General features: G+C 41.7%; 1 protein-coding gene and 2 pseudogenes across 1 annotated transcript; 1 reads left to right on the top strand and 2 right to left on the bottom strand.

The window, feature by feature from the left end:
• The first annotated feature begins 496 nt into the window (after window positions 1–496).
• Window positions 497–1430, top strand: LOC118907727 (olfactory receptor 8S1-like; annotated as a pseudogene).
• Window positions 1431–6700: 5270 nt separating this feature from the next.
• On the bottom strand, window positions 6701–7639 carry LOC118907725 (olfactory receptor 8S1-like). Its single transcript, XM_036876668.2, has one exon. It carries the CDS (start codon window positions 7637–7639, stop codon window positions 6701–6703), a length of 939 nt encoding a protein of 312 aa, XP_036732563.2.
• Window positions 7640–19152: 11513 nt separating this feature from the next.
• LOC118907723 (olfactory receptor 8S1-like) lies at window positions 19153–20090 on the bottom strand (annotated as a pseudogene).
• Between the last annotated feature and the right edge of the window lie 217 nt (window positions 20091–20307).

Below are 20307 nucleotides of genomic sequence, written 5' to 3'. Positions count from 1 at the left end.
AGACACTGATAGAAAACTACTCTGAAAACAAAACAAATCCTGTTAATCTTTGTTGTGCTGTTTAGAAAGTTAGAAGCCATTGGATGATTATAAACAAAATGAGTAATTCTTGGGAAACAGGGAAAGGAAAGAGAATGTGCTGCAAATATGTGTTACAATGTTTCCTAAAACCAAATGACTATAAGAATAAACTATAGTAAAATCCAGATGAAAATGAACTACCATGAATATATAGGTGAGCCAGATGAATTTATTTCCCCAGTGACATTCCTGTAGAAAAGGAATGGGAATCCATAAGCGTGTGAAGACTGTAATCCAAGATAGCAACTGACAAACCATAATAAAACATCATCCTCATATTCAGTGAGAGTGACTTTGAGTGTCTCAGCACAGCCTCCAGACAGGGCAGGGGATGTGTGAGAAGACGGGTGATGCTCTAAAGGAGACAGGTGATCTCATCCTGTTTTTATCTTATTCCAGGGAAGCATCCTCACGAATGGCCTTGAGGAACCACAGTACCATCTCCGAGTTTGTTCTCACGGGGCTGTCTGACGACCCCCTCGTCCAGTCCCTGCTCTTTGTGCTCTTCCTCGGGATTTACCTCCTGACCCTGACCGGGAACCTGACGCTGCTGCTGATCAGGGCCGATTCCCGCCTCCACACGCCCATGTACTTCTTCCTGAGCAATCTGTCATTCCTGGACCTCTGCTTCTCCTCTGTCACTGTGCCAAAGCTGCTGAAGGACCGGCTGTCAGAGAAGTAAACCATCTCAGTGGAGGGCTGCCTGGCCCTGGTCTTCTTTGTGTTTCTCACTGCAGGAAATGAAGCCTGCCTGCTCTCAGTGATGGCCTATGACCGCTATGCCACCATCTGCACCCTCTGCTCTATGACCAGGTGATGAGCAATCAGCTCTGTGTTAGGGTGGTGTGGGGCTCCTGGAGCCTGGCCTCTCTCAATGCACTTGTCAAAGTGCTCTTGGGTGTTGACCTCGACTTCTGTGATGCCCACACCATCCACCACTACATCTGTGAGTTGCTCTCCCTCTTCCCTCTGTCTTGCTCTGATGTATCTATGAATGTCAGCATCTTGTCCTTCTCTTCTCTACTACTTAGGCTTGGAAACTTCCTCCCAATCTTCTTTTCCTATGCCCATATAATATGCAACATCCTGAGCATCAGCTCCACCACAGGCAGGAGCAAGGCCTTATCCACCTGCTCTTCCACTTCATTGCAGTGATCCTGTTCTTTGGCTCGGGTTTGATCAGCTATCTCCTGCCTCCCTCTGGTTCCTCCCTGGATTTGCTCTCTTATCTGCAGTACAGTGTGGTCACACCCATGCTGAATCCCCTCATCTACAGCCTAAAGAACAAGGAGGTATGGACAGCTGTGAAAAGTTCATTGGAGAAATATTTGCAATACCTTAGGTGGTGAACTAAGATGCATTTATTCAATAAAATTGCAAGATTGAATTTCCTCTTATGTTCACTCACCCTCCTACTCCACAGTGTCAAGTAGGGTGCACAAAAGATCCCGGGCTTCCATGAGCACCCCAGTCTTTGTTCTTGCTTCAATAAATGTCAAGGTATTTATATTAGACCTCCATTCTGTTGATTGGAAACAAATGTGGAGACATTCCTCTGTAAGTACATTGATGAGACAACAAAAAAATTATGGTGAAAAGGTGAGATACACAGATGATCTGATTTCTCAAAAACAGAGAATTAAATTCACAAAAATGTCTACCGGACCACTTTAATAATAAAATCTTCAGAAAGTCCCCCTGTATTTCATAAAAAATATTTAACATTAATCAATATTCAGCCACATGCTTCATGATAAAATCCTATTGGAGGAATTGCAGTTAAAGTAAATAGCCACAGACAAATGCCGTCACCCAAGTTACTTAACAGAACTACGTAATTTCTCCAAAATACAGTAAGATGAGGGTAAGATATGAAATTTAAATTTTGGTTGTGGAAAGAAAAATCTACTGTCGACTGATATCAGCACAACTCTTATACTTAAGAAACATAGAGTTTATTCGTAGTCTTTCTGAGGGTTACAGCCAGTGAACTTACCTGGGAGGAGTTTTGGCGAAATGCTCCAAAGCCCCTTCATTTGGGAAATCTTAAATACTTTCCTAGACCGGAGGATACATGCTGAGTAGAGGTTACATTTATCAATACATCAAGCAGTGTGGCTTGGACACACCTACTTAGTGTCCTAAAAGATCATGCCACACCCATTCCAAAGCTGTCTGTGTGAGGATGCAACGATAAAGGTCCCATTAGGTGGATGTGCTCATCTTCCTTTGGGGATGGAGAGGACACATATGACAGATTATTTTATCAATGCTGATCAGAAAATTCCTGACTGACTACATTTCCGGGAGGAGGTTGAAACTGCCATTAGGTTAGTTGTTAGGTCAAGAAAGCCAAAGAAATGTAGGAGTCCAGATTGATGACAGCAAGATTTAATAGAAGACTTCAATAGTGTAGGGCTGATTCAGAGAGACTACAGCCACAAGAAGAAAGTTTTGCGGTTTTATAGTAATCAGTCTTTAGCCAAGCGCATTTCTCCTGGGATGTGGGCAGGATGCATGTGCAATAATTTCCATCTCTTGTTTAGCAGAACTCGAGCCCCATGGATATTCTCAGGGTCTTTTCCAGGTGGTTTCCAGCTCCTCTCAAGGCCTGCCGTTTCTCTAAGAATTAAACTGAAAATATCCAATTAGTTTTCTTGTTTCTGCCTTCTCGACAGTATTAAGCCCCAATTTGGTGACCTGGCCTAGCAGGAGTGACATCATGGTGGGCCTGTGTCTTTCTTTTTAACACTACAAATATTGGCAATGATATAATTATCTAACAGCAACGTCTGAATATTCTATCTGAAATGAAAAATGATTAGTACTCCAAGAGACTTTTATGATATCCAATCTTATAATATTCATAAAATAAGTAGTTTCTATATAACAAAAATTGAATAAACACTAATTGAACAAATAAAAAATATGTATTTTCCTGCTTTTGCAAGAGCAATATCAAATCCTCAGGATTCAAACTAACAATAAATAATGAATACCTAGAGCCCATATAAACAACACAACAAAAATGAAGTAGATGACATAAAAGATACTTAAAAATTAATATAGGATATACTTATTAAGCGTGCATTCATGTTCAAGTGACAAAAATGTGGTAAACTTTAACAGAAAACATTAGAAAAATCAGCCTAGGCTGGAGGTAGATGTTTGCAGAGTCGGCTGAGCAGCTCAGGAGAAACCCCAGTGAGTCAGGTTCCTTCAGTCTGTGTGCTCTGCAGTCCTCATTCACTGATTTCCTCCTCAGCCTGGTTGCAGTGTAAGCCTGACAGTTGGGGCATTCTTTTTTCATTTTGTAATGAAGGGCCTGACTTAAGCTTTGATTGCCAAGGGGCCCATTATGAAGAGGCATCCACTTTAAAGACTAAAATCTCCAAGACCCACCTTGCCAGCCACTCAGCTACAGAAAGAGCCAGGTCTCGGCCCAGCACTGAGGCTCCCAATTTTTAGAAATCTTGGTTGATTTCAGTAACCGACCTTTTAGGACATATTTATTTTTTAGCTCTTCCCTCCTTTAAAATCCTGCTGTTCTGTTTTAAATTTACCAATAAAGAATAAACCCTGGAAACCCTACGCTCCCCACCCTCCATCCCAATTAAACAGACCACACCCTAACCCAACCTCGATGTGTGGCCCCAGGGTGCTGTGTAATTTCTAGTCTTGGAAGTAATAAAAAAGTTTATTTTTTTCAATGATTTCTGATGGTTGCTGCTGAAGGGCATCTTGCCCCCCACAAGGGTCGGTCCAGCCTTAAACTTGGTTTGGGAAGAAGTGATGTCAGGGGGAAGCTCACGCCCCCACCTGCCCCCGCCTCCCCACAAGCGCTAAGAACCTCCAGGCATTTCTAACCTGGCTTTACTCAGTTCTAGGAACATTCTCTTAGACAACACAAACAGAACCGAAAGATGGGAAACTACCCCTTTTGCTGTTCTTGAGTTTTATATAAATGAAAAAATCCCAAAAGTTTAAAATTTTAATGAGTCAAAGTCTTCAAGTCTTGATAGGGAACAATATAATTGGACTCACACACATTGGCGTTGGGTTGGTAAATTGGTTCAACCACTTCTGTAAAATTTTTGGCACTGTCTACCAAATCACGTCTAAATGTATGATGAGGCATCTCCATGGCCTCAAACTCTTGGTCTTCTCCAAGAGAACTTTCTGTTCAAGACAACCCTCCTTAAATTTCTTTCTAAAACTTAAAAAGAGCTGATTTTCCTTTTTTAAAAAAAATCTTCATGCCTGCCTGTGTTTTGCCATAGCATATTTGTTCTGAATTTCATTCCTATTTATATATGAAGAGAAATGAGTATACTGTCCACCTTCAAAATAAAATGGCCAGTCTTTTTACTAGTAAGATGAGTTTATTCAGGAATAGCAAAGGATTTTGGCACAGTTGCAGAACAAGCAGGTAAACACAAGTCACAAAGTGGTCTGCGGCTGCTGCAGCAAGTCACATGGGCGCCCACTAGAGGCAGCAAGGTGCGCGGCACCGGGCTTGGCCACCCACAGGGAGGAAGGAGCTCTCCAAGCTGCCTCCTGCAGGTGTGTCCGGTGTTGTGTTGAGACAGGGCTAAGAAGGCTGGGAGAGCCTTCCTCTGCCGACCAGAAAGCAAAGTCTGACACTGCTGGGCTGGGTAAGCTGCCATGACAGCAGTGCCAGGGAAGCAACTCGGGGCTGAGCCACCAGTGAGTGGGAGGGAGCACCTGGGTCCTCAAGAGGGTGCCCGACCTTTTGGCCACGGGAGGGCGGGGGAGGTATCATCCACCTGCTCTTTCTCCTGAGGAGGGAGCTCCATCCAACGCTCGCCCTTCTGGCACCCTTCCCTCTGCTGCCAAGTCTCTCAAACTGCTGCCTGGGTTTCGGGTGCCATCAGGACCAGCAGAGTATGCCTGTCTGCCTCAAGCAGCTGGAGTCTCAGCCTCCCAGACGGCTCCGGCTGCCCCTGGTGTCCAGCCCCGCTCATCACCAGAACTCAGCGTGATGCAGACTCCGGGTGCTGGAGCAGGTGTGCAGAGTCCCTGGGCGCCTATCCACACCCCACTCTGTTCCTCTTCCTGTGCCTACCCATTACCTTCAAACTACCTTCTGCAAAACTCAGATTTTTCTCCTACAAGATATTTGTCTGAAAATCATCATCATTATGGACGATTTTTATCAATCATAATCATGGTTGACTTTTGTCAATATCAATTCTTCTTTCAAAACACTTTGTTAATATGTATAATTGACAAACTTTAGAATTTCACATAAGATAAACATGTACAGTCTTACTTCAGCATTTTGTTTATTTTTAATCTATTTTCCAGTTTTCATTCTTTGAGATTTTACCCAATTTATCTATTCCTTTTATTGGCATGTTTGAGCAGGTTTTATAAAATTAGCACTATTCACTTGTGATTTCTCTATGTTTAGGATTCTTATGTCTTTATGATGTAGTGAGTCCTTTATACCTACACTATCTCCCTGATGATCACTAATAATATATCTTCTTCTAAAACCGAATTTCTCTAATACTTATTTTCTCATTCCAACTTGTTTTACTGAGTTGCATTGTTAATTCTTTTCATCCTTTATTTTTACTCCATGTGATAATATATTTTTTTGTAAAGACCTTTTTAGAAAAAAAAATATTAGTTTCACAGTAACATTGGGAAGAGGGACAGTTATTTCCCATATATACCCTGCATCCACACAGACACAGCCTCTCACGTTACCTACAGCCCCAACAGATGGTACATTTGTTACAGGATGAACCTATAATGTCACTTTATACTCACCCAGGGTCCATAGCTTTTAACATATTTTTTGACATTTTCGAAAAATGTTCTGAAAACTATTTTTAAATAAAAAAATTTTGCAAAAATAATACAGAAAGTGCCTGTGTACTATTCACCTAGGTCTCCTAAATGATACTATTCTACACAGTCAGAGCACAGTTATCAAAGCTAGGAGAGTGACAGTGACACAAAACCATTAAGCATATTCTGATTTTACTACTTTATACATGTAGTCTTCTCTTGAGGTGTGTTTATTTTTAACTACAATCACTACAATATTAGGAATGGCTAAAATTAATGAAAACTACAATAACAGTATGGTTAATGTTGCAGAGTAAATGAATCCCTCATATATTTAAGGTAGGAATGTAAAATGGTATAGACATTCTGGAAAAGAGATTGGAAAAAACATTTTTATTAAGTTAAACTAACATTTACAATGTGCCACAGTAAATCCTCTCCTGCGTGTATGCTCTCATGAAGTGAAAACTTATGTTCACACAAAAACCTGCACATGTACATTTGTAACAGTTTTAATTGTAATAGCCAGTAACTGTAAACAACCTGATACTGTTCCCAATCTGGTAATACATATACAAAACATAGGAAAGCCTTAAGATGGAACACAACTCAGTAAGGAAAAGAAGCATTCCTCTCTCTCATTCTTCATATTGGTCTCATCAATACCTGAGTAGCTCTATGAATTTCTAAGATTCAGTTCTGCATCCAATGTCTAAAGCAATTAGGAAGAACACTTACTGTCAAGTTACCAGAACATCTTGCTGTAGTAAACTAATTCTCTGCCATCCTCTGACTATGGTCAGCTCCTGAAATATTGGCGATATTTTCTAAAGGTCCTTCTCACAGCTGCTTTCACCTCATTGTTCTTCAAGCTGTAGATGAGGGGATTCACTAAGGGAGGGACCACACTGTACTGGACAGAGAACACTAACTCCAGGGGTGAACCTGAGGTTGGTGTGAAATAGCGAAGGAAAGCTGAGCCATAAAACAGGAGAACAGCAGTGAGGTGGGAGGAGCAGGTGGAGAAGGCCTTGCTTCTACCTGAGGAGGAGCTGATGCTCAGGATAGTGGAGACAATAGGAGTATAGGAACAGACAATTAGGACACAGGTTACAAGCCCATGCAGGAGGCTGGAGCAGAGCTGAATAGTAAAGTTGGTGGAGACATCAGAGCAGGACAGAGGGAAGAGAGAGGGCAGCTCACAGCTGTAGTGGGGGATGGACTGATCCTTACAGAAGTCCAAGCTCATAGCTGGAACGATGTTGATGAGTGCGTCCAGAAATCCCAGGCCCCAGGAGCCCCACACTAGCCCATTACAGAGCTTGTTGGTTATCTTCTGGCCATAGAGCAGAGGGTGGCAGATGGCAACGTAGCGGTCATAGGCCATCACTGAGAGCAGGCAGGCTTCAGTGCCCCCAGAGTCAAACACAAAGAAGACTTGAGCCAGGCAACCCTGGACAGAGATGGTTTTCCTCTGAGACAGGAGGTTCTCCAGCAGCTTGGGCACTGTAGCCGAAGAGAAACAAAGATCCAGGGAAGAGAGGTGACTCAGGAAGAAGTACATGGGGGTGCGGAGGTGGGAATCAGCCCTGATCACCAGCAGCAGCGTCAGGTTCCCCAGCAGGGTCTGGAGGTAAATCATTAGGAACAGCGCAAAGAGCAGGCGCTGTACACGGGGGTCTGCAGACAGCCCCTGGAGGATGAACTCCGTGATGGTGCTGTGGTTCCCCAGAGCCATTCAGTTCCTTTGTTCCTTTGGAATAAGAACAGGAATTGGGCAGAGCCTTCAGTGCCTCTGCCAAAGTCCCAAGACAGGCCCATCCTCTCCCTATACAATGTTTTGTTTTAAGATTTTAAAATCCTCACTTGCTCCCTCAGGTATTTTTTCTCCCCCAACCATCACTCCATCCACCTCACAGGTCATGAACCCCTATTATCTGTCCTCCTATATTTGAGGTACTCTCATTATCTGCTCTTAAAGCTATGCCCATCTTCTCCACCTTCTTCAACTGGGCCTGCTGCCCTTAGCTCCACCATCTTTCACACACTCTAGTGTACTTCTGAGAGTGGCTGCCCTCACCCCTTCTCTGCTGTTATCCCTCATTCAATTATTTATTCAGTGTCTCTCCATATCTAATTAGTGTGAAGAGCAAATTGTGTTTGCTTAGATTTCATCATTTTTGAAATTATTATGGCAGTTATATATATTGTCAGTTTTAATTCTCAGAATCAGATTGAGATGCCAGTGTGTGCTATAGTATGTGTGGATAAGTGCACAGGAATTCGACTGCAATGAAAGAGATTGTCTATTTTAGAGGTGAGAATATTGGAGGTGCCTGAAAGAAATCTAACTTCACACCTTAGTTGGTTTTGCATTTATGTGATGTCTCTATGCCCTCAGTCCCTGCCCATGGATGTCAAAATACCTCTCAGTCCCTGCCCATGGAATAATTTTGAACTTGCTGCTTGATTTTTAAGAGCCTCCATCATCTAAGGTTAACTTCTTTCTCCTGTCAGAACTCCCGACACTCCTCCAATGGCCTCTCCACCATCCCAAATGAGGCTCACCCAGAATAATCGCCATTGGCAATGGCTAAAATTCAGCCACTAGAGGTTCGTCCTATTAAAATAAGTGTGGCCCTAAAGAAAAATTGGAACAACACTTGGAGACACAGCACGTTTATATGGGTTCACAGGTAACTCCTTCATGTGCAGAAGATGTGTATGTTTCCCAAGGCATCAGGCAGTGAGGTTTCCTTTTTGAAAAAAGGAAATATAACAAGTGTTTGCTCCTTCATCCACTTAACTCAAAAATTGCTATTGACCCAGAAATTGTTAATTAGTGATTGAGTGAGTGAATTAATAGCAGACTGAGGTCTGGAGGCTAAGGAAAGTGAGAACATCTCTTCTCCCAGGAAGGACTGGACAGATCGACCAGAATGGGGGCTTCCAGGGGTGCGGTGTGCATTCCTATGATCCTGGGGGCAGGGATCAATAAAGAGGAGAAATGCGAGGAAGCTGGTGCTAATAGAGTAGGGAAGACAAAGTTACATGCAGTCGATTTCCCACCCCGCAAACCTGCAGTGGCTCTTACCCTCTTTCCTGGTCCCTCCACCTCCTCCCTCGGCAGAGTCCATGGTTCAGGTCGGCAGTAGTGGTTTTCAATAACATTAGATTCTGGGTCTCAGAAAATAGGATAAACCTGGGCCAACACAAACCCACTATTGGTTCTTACATGTTCTCCCCTCTTCTACTAAGAATGGAAGATTAAGCCAAAGGAATTTCACTCTGCCTGATCATCCAGGGCCTCAGGCCAGGAAGCTTTTGCACAGAAAACAAAGAGTCCCTGTTGCCAATGCTCAATGTCACTCAGGAAGGAGACATGCTCTTCCTGGGCAGATGAGCACAGAATCCCATCTGATTGAAGGCAGCCGTGTGCTGAGGCAGAGAGATATGGGCATCAGGAGTCACGGAGGGAAGGAGATTCTTGGTGAATGTACATACCTTTAGAGGTCAGGAGGAGACCTGAAGAGGAGAGAAGAACAGAGCCCGAAAAAGCTGGGAACAAGGAAGGAAAAACCTTCAGAGAAATATCAGAACCACCGAGTTAACTATTTTTCTAGTGCAGAAGACATCCATTTCTCTCTCCTGCCCCAGATGAACTTGTCTCTCTCCTGCCCCAGATGAACTTGTCTCAGGCCACTAATTCTTCACACATAAGGGAGCCAGTTCTTCTAAAAACAGCACAGATTATTTTCTTTCCTATAGAAAACCACAAATGTGCAAGAAAACACCATGGCCAAACTCTGGATATACTCGGGGAAAAATCTCCCTCATCCTCATCCCCCCAATACCTCTCCACAGGCCAGTCTCCACCCTGGGAGTGCAGATTCCTCTCACCTGATCCTAGGTCCTGCCTTGCAGACGTCTCTGCATTTATTTCTCACTGTGAATCTAAATAAAGTGCTACAGCTCTCTGCAAATGAGTACTTTAGGATCTAGACTTTTGGGATGGCATCTCTGTTTAGGTGGCCATGTGTTGGCCACTGGAGCCTGGCATTTCAGAGACATCTTGCCAATGACATCTGCTCCCTGGAGTCACAGCCTGAAGTCAGATCCAATTCAATGCCTGTGTAAAATTAACTTTCTAACCCACAGGGAGTTCTTTGGCATGGGGGACTTTTGGAGCTTCTGGGTTGACATCACAGTTTTAACCTTGGGTAAACGTTCCTGAGGACCATTGCCCTTCAGAGAGGTGGCGGGGCTGGAAGAATTTCCCTGTGATACAAGATCTCATACTTAGTAGCTGGATGCCCCACGTGTGAATTCCCTAGGTGCTGGCTGTGCACCCTCCTCACATCCATATGATTGTCCTGTGGTCACATGAGCTGCATTTCTGAATATAAACAGCTTGATGCAAGTGACTGAAGCAATGGATAACACAGAAATCTGTGCATAAATATTTTATGGGAGAAGTCTGTGTACCCTCAACCTACCCTCTGATGCTGAAAAGGGCAGGTGGGAAACCAGCCTTTAAGCTAACACACCTTTCCAGGAAAAGCCTTATCTTCAGGAATGAATTACCATCTAAAAAAAATGCATCTTCATGGGCAGCATAAATTACATTTTTAGATTTTTTTTGTCATGACTATTTGAGAGCAGAAATGTCAAAACGTGTTGTTATGATTCAAATAATTAACACACACAGGACTAAGTGGCTTCATTACTTAAGAAAACAATGGGAAAAATTTTTTTTAATGTTAACTAAAAAAGCATATGTTTCCTTCCCAATATATTCTTAGTCCTATAAAATAAACTGGAGATTCTCAGTAAGATAACATATGCTTGTACCTGGAAAATTTACTGTCTAGGCAGATCACTAAATTTACTGACCCAGATCACTAAAATGTTATTCTTCAGGAGAATGAATTCTATCCCATTCATCTGTTAAATGTCTGACTTTATCTCACTGTATTGACTGAATGGATTAGTTCAAACATTTTTCTATAGGTGGTCCTTTAAAAAATGCTATCTTGCTATCAATTTACATTATATGGTGCATATTCAGCTTTGAAGATGGGTACTACCTTTGTAGGCTGCTTTGCAAATGAGATCTCCTATCTAATGGTTTTGAAAACTTTCAAATGACTGAACTTGGTGACAGGATTTGCCTCATCCAGCTGAGCCGGGTGAGTGACACACTGGCTCATAAGGACCTGTGAGGGATGTTTGGAAAACTGACACAATCTCCTTCTGAGTGAGCCCTTCCCATTTCCTGTTCTGGTCACTCAAGTACATATCTTGGGTCTAGACTGAAGAAATGACTGGTTCTAACTTATAATTTATGATAGAGCTAGGACCACATTTTCTTACATGATTTTTTTAATTCTCATTATGTTCTTTATGTGTAAAGAGCCAGGTACAGTAATTAGCTGCCTCTAAGTATTTAGATTTATAATTCTCTAATACACTTACATTATAAAGCTAGTTTCAAATTATGATGCTCTATTGCTGTTGGCAAAGATCATGCTGAATGACAATAGAGTAATTGGAAATAGTAGGTAAATATTTGAAACAGAATAAAGAGAGAACATGCAAAAGATAAAAATACATATCGATATAGATATACACATACAAACACACACAATTTTTCAGCACATATGTTATCTTCCTCACGCAAAAGCTATTTTCATCACAGTTGAGACATTAAATTTTTACTGGAGAAACAAGAATAAGAATCTGAACTTGTGACATCTCCCTAAGATAGTAGCGTTTATAAAACTGTTTGATTTGGGGACTTGAATAAGCTCCCAATGAGCACACTGTCTTCATGGCTTAAAAATATGCTAATAAGAACTTAGTCAAGGGTCATAAGTAAATATTAGAGACTACAGTTTTATATTGAAATAGAATGTTAAATATGGTATTAAGAGAATTAAATCTGGGTTGTAGATGGTGTAGCGTTTTACCTTAATAGCACTTGTTTTTATGGGCATTTATTAATAGCTACCCAATTGGCTTTAAAATTAGAGAACTTAACTTTAATTTAGAAACATAAAGAGGTATTTTCTGACTCATGTATGTGAAAGAAATTACTTTTCTTAAGTCCTCTGGTGCCAGGATACCTTCCTGGGCATCTATACAGCAAAGGGCATTTTGAGTGCCCAGAATGAGCTACAAACACAATTATGACAATGATTATGGCAGAGTCCCTGGCCTACAGAGATTATAACAGTACAATGAGGATCATATGTGTGGCAGGGCAGGAGTGAAGAAGCATGCTACATACTGAAAGGGCAGTGTGCAAATGGCAGTATTGATGCGGACAGAGACACTGCTTATCCAACATGTTGAAGATGAGCAGCCACATGCGCAATTTTAACAAAGTTTTAATAGATGAAGAATCATGATTCCTGAATTTAGTAATTTGAAACTGAAATCAATTAGATATGAGGCTCTAGACATACACTGAGGTTGATTTTCTGTGGTTGTATATGTCATGCTAAGTAACTTACTTTCCTTATCAATTTAAGATCTTTGATTTTTTTTCAGGAAATTTCTGGTAAGGACCGGAATAAGTAAAGAATAAGGATTTAAAGTTTGAAGAACATGGGCATTTTTCTAGATAACATTGTATCACAAGCATAGAAGACAGATTTGAGTGGAGCAGACCTGTGGGCAAGGAGATTGACAAGGATGATGCCTATAACTTAATTCTGAAATAATGAAGTTCTGAACTAGGGCTGTGTGAAAGGAAGATAAAACTAAGGAGTTGAGTTCTGCTATGGATTGAGTTTATTCTCCCCACTGCAACAAAGAATTGAAAGGCAGAGACGGAGTAGTGAAGAAGAGAGAAAGTTTTATTTGAATACACACCAAGGGAGGAGCAGCCTAGAGTCAAGGTAGACAAAAGCAAGAAAGGGAAGCTCATTGAACTCCTGCTCTGCATTGGGCAAATCCCTCGCCAACTCCTAAATCCAGGGTCATCTAGCATCCAGTGCTCACCTGAATCTGCACAGCATGGGAACTGAGTCCTACCACACCAGGATTTGGGAGAGCCACAGAGCAATGGATGAAGTGAGATTATGTTCTGAAAATTTCCCAAACACAAAGAAAGGAGATTTTCAGGCAGGCTATGAAAGAGCATGATCTTACAGCTTCAGTCTTGTCTGGGTCACCCAGGTGGTGAGATCTTGCAAGCCCAAATCAGAGCTCCCAGCAGCCCCTCCCTGTTTAGCTGGAGTAGAATAGGGAGAGTAACACACATGAAGAAAGGGGAGTGCGGGCAACCTCAGAGAGCAAAGGTGACTGAGATCTTTAGGGTCTGAGGTTTGACAGGGCCTTTTTGGGTAGGAGTCTGCAGAAGGCATGGCTTATACAGGTATTTATAATCCTTTGAAGTTTTGTTTTAAGAATAAGGTTATTTAACTGACTGTGTTGGTTTGGACTTAAGCATTCTTTGTCTCCATAGGCTTATTTACACCTCTAAGATCTGTCTCCTGCCCTGGTTACAAAGTTACTTGATTAAGGGGCTAGAAGAAGAGGAAGAACTGCATACAGAAGAAGTTAAAGAATAAGATGGGACTTTTTGTAGGCTAAGTGGATTTTTCAATGGCATGATCTTGTTGGTACAAGGAAGACATGCAAGGAGCTCTGATACTTTTCTTTATCTGGGGATTATCTGGACATTCCAAGTCACTCCTGGCCTTTGAAACTTCAACCAATTAAGTCATTAACTCTGTGGGTCTTATCTGGATCTCTGGTTTATCTGGTTAATTCTTTGAGTCCCTTTTAGTGGGCTCTACTGGCTTTATTCTCTCACCACCCAGTCATGTCTGTTTTTCTGCCTAAGAGTTCATCCATTTTGAGATGCTTATGACAAATGAGAGACAGAAGTCAGTTACAGTTTTAAACTGACGGGATCTGATGGAGGCTAGTGCCATTGTGTATCACAAAGATTATTTCCAGCAAAGTAGTGAACTTGAAATCTCAAAACACTACTGCTCCATAATTTCTAAATCTGCTTAATCAAATACAAAACTGAAAAAACCTTTAAAGGAATTGTGTTAAAAGACAAAGTTCAATCAAGTACATTTAAAGATGTAATTGTTACTAAGCAATTCACAAATGGGGCGCATCCTATCCAGCTAACAGAGGTGAGCACGGAGGAGCTGAACAAAATGGAAGATTTTTATAGGAAGGAGGATGGGGCAAGAAGTTATTAACAAAAGAAAAGGAAACGTTTCAGGCAACGTCACCTTCCCTTAAAGGAAACCATGTAAATAAAGAGATTACCTTGTCTTTCTGGAGGTGGGGAATGAAAAGGGCCATGTGACAGATTACCTCACTGGTGCCGACCAGAAATTTCCTGAAAAAAAAAATCAAACAAAGATCCTATATGAATTGATAAGAAAGCAAAAGAAATACTCTGAGGACACAGTTAATGTAAAGAGACCTGACCAGTGGAATAAGGGCACACAAGGCATCTGATATCCAAGGGCACTATGGATCTGGATGGTGTAACTCGGGAGAGAGGAAATCCCGGTGCAAAATACCTCTAAAACCAAAATCAGTCAAAGGGAGAATAAAGTTTAAAACCTATTTATTAGTTATAAACTGCAGTCCAGGGCTGTCACTTTCCTGCTCCGACAAAAGCAAGCAAGACCTCCTCCTACCCTCGGTTGCTGAAGTAATTATCCTTTGATATGGAGATAAACTATTCTTCACACCTGAGGAACACCTGTTGATACATAGATGGACTAATCCAGGCAAGATATTCTGGAAATATTACAATTCTACCTACAGATGGTTAGGGCAAAGGCTGGCAAACTGGCCATGGACCAAATCTGGCTCACTGCCTGTGCTTTGTGAATAAAGTTGTGTAAGAATGCTGCCAAGCTCATTCATTTACCTACTGTGTGTGGTTGCCTTTGCAGAAAAATGGCAGAGCTGAGTAGAGATAACAGGACCTGTATAGATCTCAAAGTCTAAAGTATTTACTATCTGGCCCTTTACAGAAGAAATTTGCCAACCTCTGGTCTTGAGCTGCATTGCCCAACATGGTAGCCATTAGCCTCATGTGTTCATTTCAGTGAAAAATAATTGAAATTAAATAAAATGAAATTTTCAACTACTCATTTGAATTAGATATATTTCAAGTACTCAAGAGGCTCCACACAACTGGTGGTGACTTTACTGTACAGGCCACATGTAGAACATTTCCATGATTACAGGAAGTTCTACTGGATAACACTGGTCAAAAACACAGATGGACGAGTAGCACTGGGCACAGAACCTTGGGTCCACATTGGGAGACACACAGGTTCCTTCCTCCTCCCCTTTCTTGTACCCTTTTCCCACCCAGTGCCCTCAAATCACATTCTACAGAATTCCCTTCCCACCACCTCCTTGAATTTTCAGAAGCTGAACAAATCATCTAGGAACAATTCAACAAGAGGACGTTTTCTTAAAGAAGAAAGTTTTAATCACCTCCTTTACTGAGATAATCATTTCCACAGCATATACACAGCCTCGGTTATATGCACAGACCTATGAATGTATGTGAACTTCTATATTCCAAGCAACATTGGTGCTTTTCAAAGCCCACTCTGGATATCTCATTCCCCAACTCCTCCTTTTAAGCTTTTGATTAGCCTATTGTTTTCCCCAGCTGTTATCCATTGCCTTAGGCAGCTGTGATGTTTCCTAATTGCCTCTGACGTTCATCAACAGACATTCCCAAGGAATATACTATTCACACTCAGCCACAAAGCATTGCAAGTGGGATATTTCAGGGAATCACCACACAGATAAAATAATGACTGTTGACCACAGTGGGGGTCTGGGTGGGTCTCTGAAGGAGAGCCAACCCCATTCCTCCAACTCCACAGGTTGCTGGCCTGCTGAATTTTACCATAATAAGGGATGTCACTTTTCACATCTACTGCAGAGCTGCAAAGGGTTAGATGAGAATAGGGCAAATCAAAACACCACAAATGTCTCTCTTCTTACCGATATTCTGCCAATTTTCTTCATTAAATATTACAAGAATAGCTTCAAACCTTTGGTTAATTTCCAGGGTTTTGAAAGAGTTGATTTTGACAAGTTTTGCCTATCCTCTTTGTTTTTATGAAAGAGAATTTTAGGAGGTCCTTACTCCACCATTTTAATAGGCTTTCCTCCTCAAGCATTTTGCATATATTGCCTTTGAATTCCTTGACCTTGGTACATTTACTAAGTAGTTCTAATAGTTTGTAAACTTCTTTGGATTTTCTGGATACTCAATAAAGTCATCAGTAAATTAAAACCAGTTTTTACTTTTTTCTTTTTCACTTTAATGCTCTCAACTTCTTTTTCTTTCTTTATTGAACTAAATATAGATGCCAGGACAATGCTGAATGGAACTGGCAGTGGTACAATTCTACTCTTGCTCTTATTTCAATGCTTCACAATCAAGTATTATATTAACCAAAGTTTTCTTACAAATAGCCTTCATGAAATAGCGGGGTGGTTTTCTATCAATAGTTTACTGAACATATGTTTTATCTTTAAATCATGAATTGGTGTTGAAGGTCAAGGATTTTTCAGCATCTATAAGACGACATCTGCTACTGCTTACTAAGTGTTATATTAAATTACATTGATTCATTTTTCTAAGTTTTTTGGTGTGGGTAAAAATACAATATTTCCAGAATCTCTCACCTGGCCTTAGTGCATCTCCATATCAATAGGTGTTTCAAATGGGTGGAGAGAAGTAGTCCTTGTCTATATCAATAGGTAATTACAAGGGGGAGTGAGAGCATATCTGGACTGGAGAGGTTAGGTGGGGCCGTTTTGCAGCAGGTGGCAAGAGACACAGGCGAGCAGAAGTGGACAACTACTTGTAAACAATAAAGTGGTTTCTCCCACTTTATATCTCCCTTTGAATGATTTTGGTTTCAAAGGTAATTTGTCTCAGGCTGGGAACATATTTTTCCCCCGAGTTATACCAGGAATGAGTCGGCAGGTCCTCTGAACCCCATATCAGTTTTCATGGGTGCAATGCTTGGGCAGGCTGCCCCTAGAGATTATGCAAAGACACCCAGAAACCCCTCTGTGGATGGTGGAAGCCCCAGTGGCTGCTCTGTTAGGAGGTGCAGCTTTACCCAAGGGCCTCCTATCTGTGGGGCTTCAACTTGGAGATCCCCTTGTGGAAAACTGGTCTAGGGTAACACACCTCATAGATGGGTGGGCTCTTCCTCAGAATTGGGTAAGTGTGGAAACACCAGAAGCTGTGGAATTAGCCCTCAGTGAGATAGAAGATTGCTTAGAGGTTCTGAGCGGCCATGTAGCAGCTGGGATTGTGGGATGTTTGTATCTCAAGGTAGTGGAAAGGGATATCAAGGAGAGAGACAAACTTGGGGGCTGCTTGGAGGAGCTGGGTACCCTTAAGAGAGACAGTTATTCAGAAGTCATGTTGCACTACAGGAAGACACATCAGCAGTGAGCGGGGAGGCAGCACGAGAATCTGCGTTGAGGAGGCCAAAGGGGAGGTGAAGGAAGGAGAGGTGCCTTCAGCCCCAGACATGGTAGGAAAGAATTGGGGTGAGTATGAGGAGGTGGAGCCAAGAGCAGAACTGTTGACAGAGGAGGCACCAGCCTCTCCTCTATTGAAGACCCACCCAGGTGAAGTTAATCAAATAAACATTCAACAACCGTGGTCTCTTCAGGGGGAGGTGCAGCTCCTTCCCCAGGTTGAGGAGCACTCCATGCTCTGGCCTTATACCCACAATGAGCTGGTGGACATGAGCATCTGGTTTCAGCAGAAGCCATCAGAATCTCTTCCTACATGGCTTCTGCATCTCTGGGATATGGGGGTGGAAAACATTGGTGTATCTGGTTCTGAAATAGGTAGACTGGCTACATTCAATTTCATGTAATACAAACAAGAACAGGCTTATCACAACATTTTATTTTATATTTAATCTATTTTCCAGTTTTGATTCTTTGAGAAAATATTAGCCAATTTATTTCTTCCTGTTTTGGCATATTTTAGCAAGTTTTATAAAATAAGCACCACTCGTTTGTGATTTTTCTATGTTTAGGATTCTTGTGTCTTTGTGATATAATAATTCCTCTATATCTATGTTATCTCCCTGTAGATCACTGATAATATACCTTCTTCTGAAGCTGAATTTGTCTAATATTAATATACTCGTTCCAACTTTTAGTTTGAGATACATTGTTAATTGTTTTCATCCTTTATTTTTACTCTATATGATAACATTTTAAGACTTTTTTAGAAAACAATATTTTATACTCAAAGCAAAATTCAGAGAAAGGTACAGAGATTTCCTATATACACCCTGCCTCCGCACAGGCACAGCCTCTCCCGTTATCTACAGATGCCAACAGACAAGCACATTTGTTACATGATGAACCTAAAGGATGCATAATAGTCACCTAGAGTCCATAGTTTTTAAAATATTTTTAAGTGTTTTATTCCGAAAAGAATTTAGAAATCAAAAACTTTGCAAAAATAATACAGAAAGCACCTTGGCACCATTCACCTAGCTTTCTTAAATGATATTTTTCTACAACGTCAGAGAGCAGTTATTAAGCACAGGAAAGTGACAGTGAATCAAAACTATTAATATTATTCTTATTTCATCAGTTTTCACATGTATTCTATTTTTGTGGTATAGTTTATTTCTAACTACAAAAACGGCACACTTAATTAAGAATGGCTACAATTAATTTAAAAAATATAATACCAATATGGGCAATGCTGCAGAGTAACCGAATCCTTCATATAGTTCTGGTGAGAATGTAAGATGGTACAGACATTCCGGAAAACAGATTGGAAAAACAATTGTACTAAGTTACACTTTTATTTACAACATGCTACAGCAAATCCCCTCCTAGGTATATACTCTCAAGAAGTGAAAACATATTCACACAAAATTCTATACATGAATATTCATATAAGTTTATTTGTAATAACCAGTAACTGTAAATAACCTAAATATTAATAACCTGAATAGAAAAATAAACATGGACCAGTGTTATGATGAAACACTGCTCAGAAAGGAAAATAAGCATTCCTCTCTTACATTCTTGTTATTGCTCTCATCGCCATCTGGGTAGCACTATGAATTTCTAAGATTCCTTTCTTGGATCCAATATTAGAAGCAATCAGAAAGTACACTTACTGTCAAGTTACCAGAACATCTTGCTCTAGTAAACTAATTCTCCAGCATCCTCTGATTATGGTCAGCTACCAGAATATTGGAGACATTTTATAAACGTTCTTTTCACAGCTGCTTTCACCTCATTGTTCTTCAAGCTGTAGATGAGGGGATTCACTAAGGGAGTGACCACACCATACAGGACAGAGAACACTAACTCCAGGGGTGAACCTGAGGTTGGTGTGAAATAGCGAAGGAAAGCTGAGCCATAAAACAGGAGGACAGCAGTGAGGTGGGAGGAGCAGGTGGTGAAGGCCTTGCTTCTACCTGAGGAGGAGCTGATGCTCAGTATGGTGGAGACAATAAGTGTATCGGAAAAGACAAGTAGGACACAGGTTACAAGCCCTTTCAGGAGACTGGAGCAAAGCAAAATAGTAAAGTTGGTAGATAAATCAGAGCAGGACAAAGGTAAGAGAGAGGGCAGCTCACAGCTGTAGTGGGGGATGGACTGATCCTTACAGAAGTCCAAGCTCATAGCTGGAAGGATGTTGATGAGTGCGTCCAGAAATCCCAGGCCCCAGGAGCCCCACACTAGCCCATTACAGAACTTGTTGGTTATCTTCTGGCTATAGAGCAGAGGGTGGCAGATGGCAACGTAGCGGTCATAGGCCATCACTGAGAGCAGGAAGGCTTCCGTGCTCCCCGAGTCAAACACAAAGAAGACTTGAGCCAGGCAGCCCTGGACAGAGATGGTTGTCCTCTGAGACAGGAGGTTCTCCAGCAGCTTGGGCACTGTAGCCGAAGAGAAACAAAGATACAGGGAAGAGAGGTGACTCAGAAAGAAGTACATGGCGTGTGGAGGCGGGAATCAGCCCTGATCACCAGCAGTAGCGTCAGGTTCCCCAGCAGGGTCTGGAGGTAAATCACAAGGAACAGCACAAAGAGCAGGGCTTGGATGTGGGGGTCTGCAGACAGCCCCAGGAGGATGAACTCAGTGACGGCGCTGTGGTTCCCCATGGCCATTTGGTTCCTTTGTTCCCTTGGAATAAGAAGAGGAAGTGGGCAGAGACTTCAGTGCTTCTCCCAAAGTCCCAAGACGTCCCCATCCTCTTCGTATACAATGTTTCATTTTATCAACATTTTAAAGCTCCTGACTGGTTTCCTGCATGCATTTTTCTCCCCCAACCACCCACCATCCACATCACAGGTCCTGAACCTCTATGACATCACTTCCTTTATG

This window comes from Manis pentadactyla, chromosome 10 (genome assembly GCF_030020395.1).
Source record: "Manis pentadactyla isolate mManPen7 chromosome 10, mManPen7.hap1, whole genome shotgun sequence".
In the NCBI taxonomy this organism is placed as follows: domain Eukaryota; kingdom Metazoa; phylum Chordata; class Mammalia; order Pholidota; family Manidae; genus Manis; species Manis pentadactyla.
Note: the sequence above shows the minus strand (reverse complement) of the source record. Positions and strands in the feature narration are given on the sequence as shown.

Coding starts and splice junctions, on each gene's coding strand:
- LOC118907725 (XM_036876668.2), bottom strand. CDS start 7,639: ATGGCTCTGGGGAACCACAGCACCATCACGGAGTTCATCCTCCAGGGG.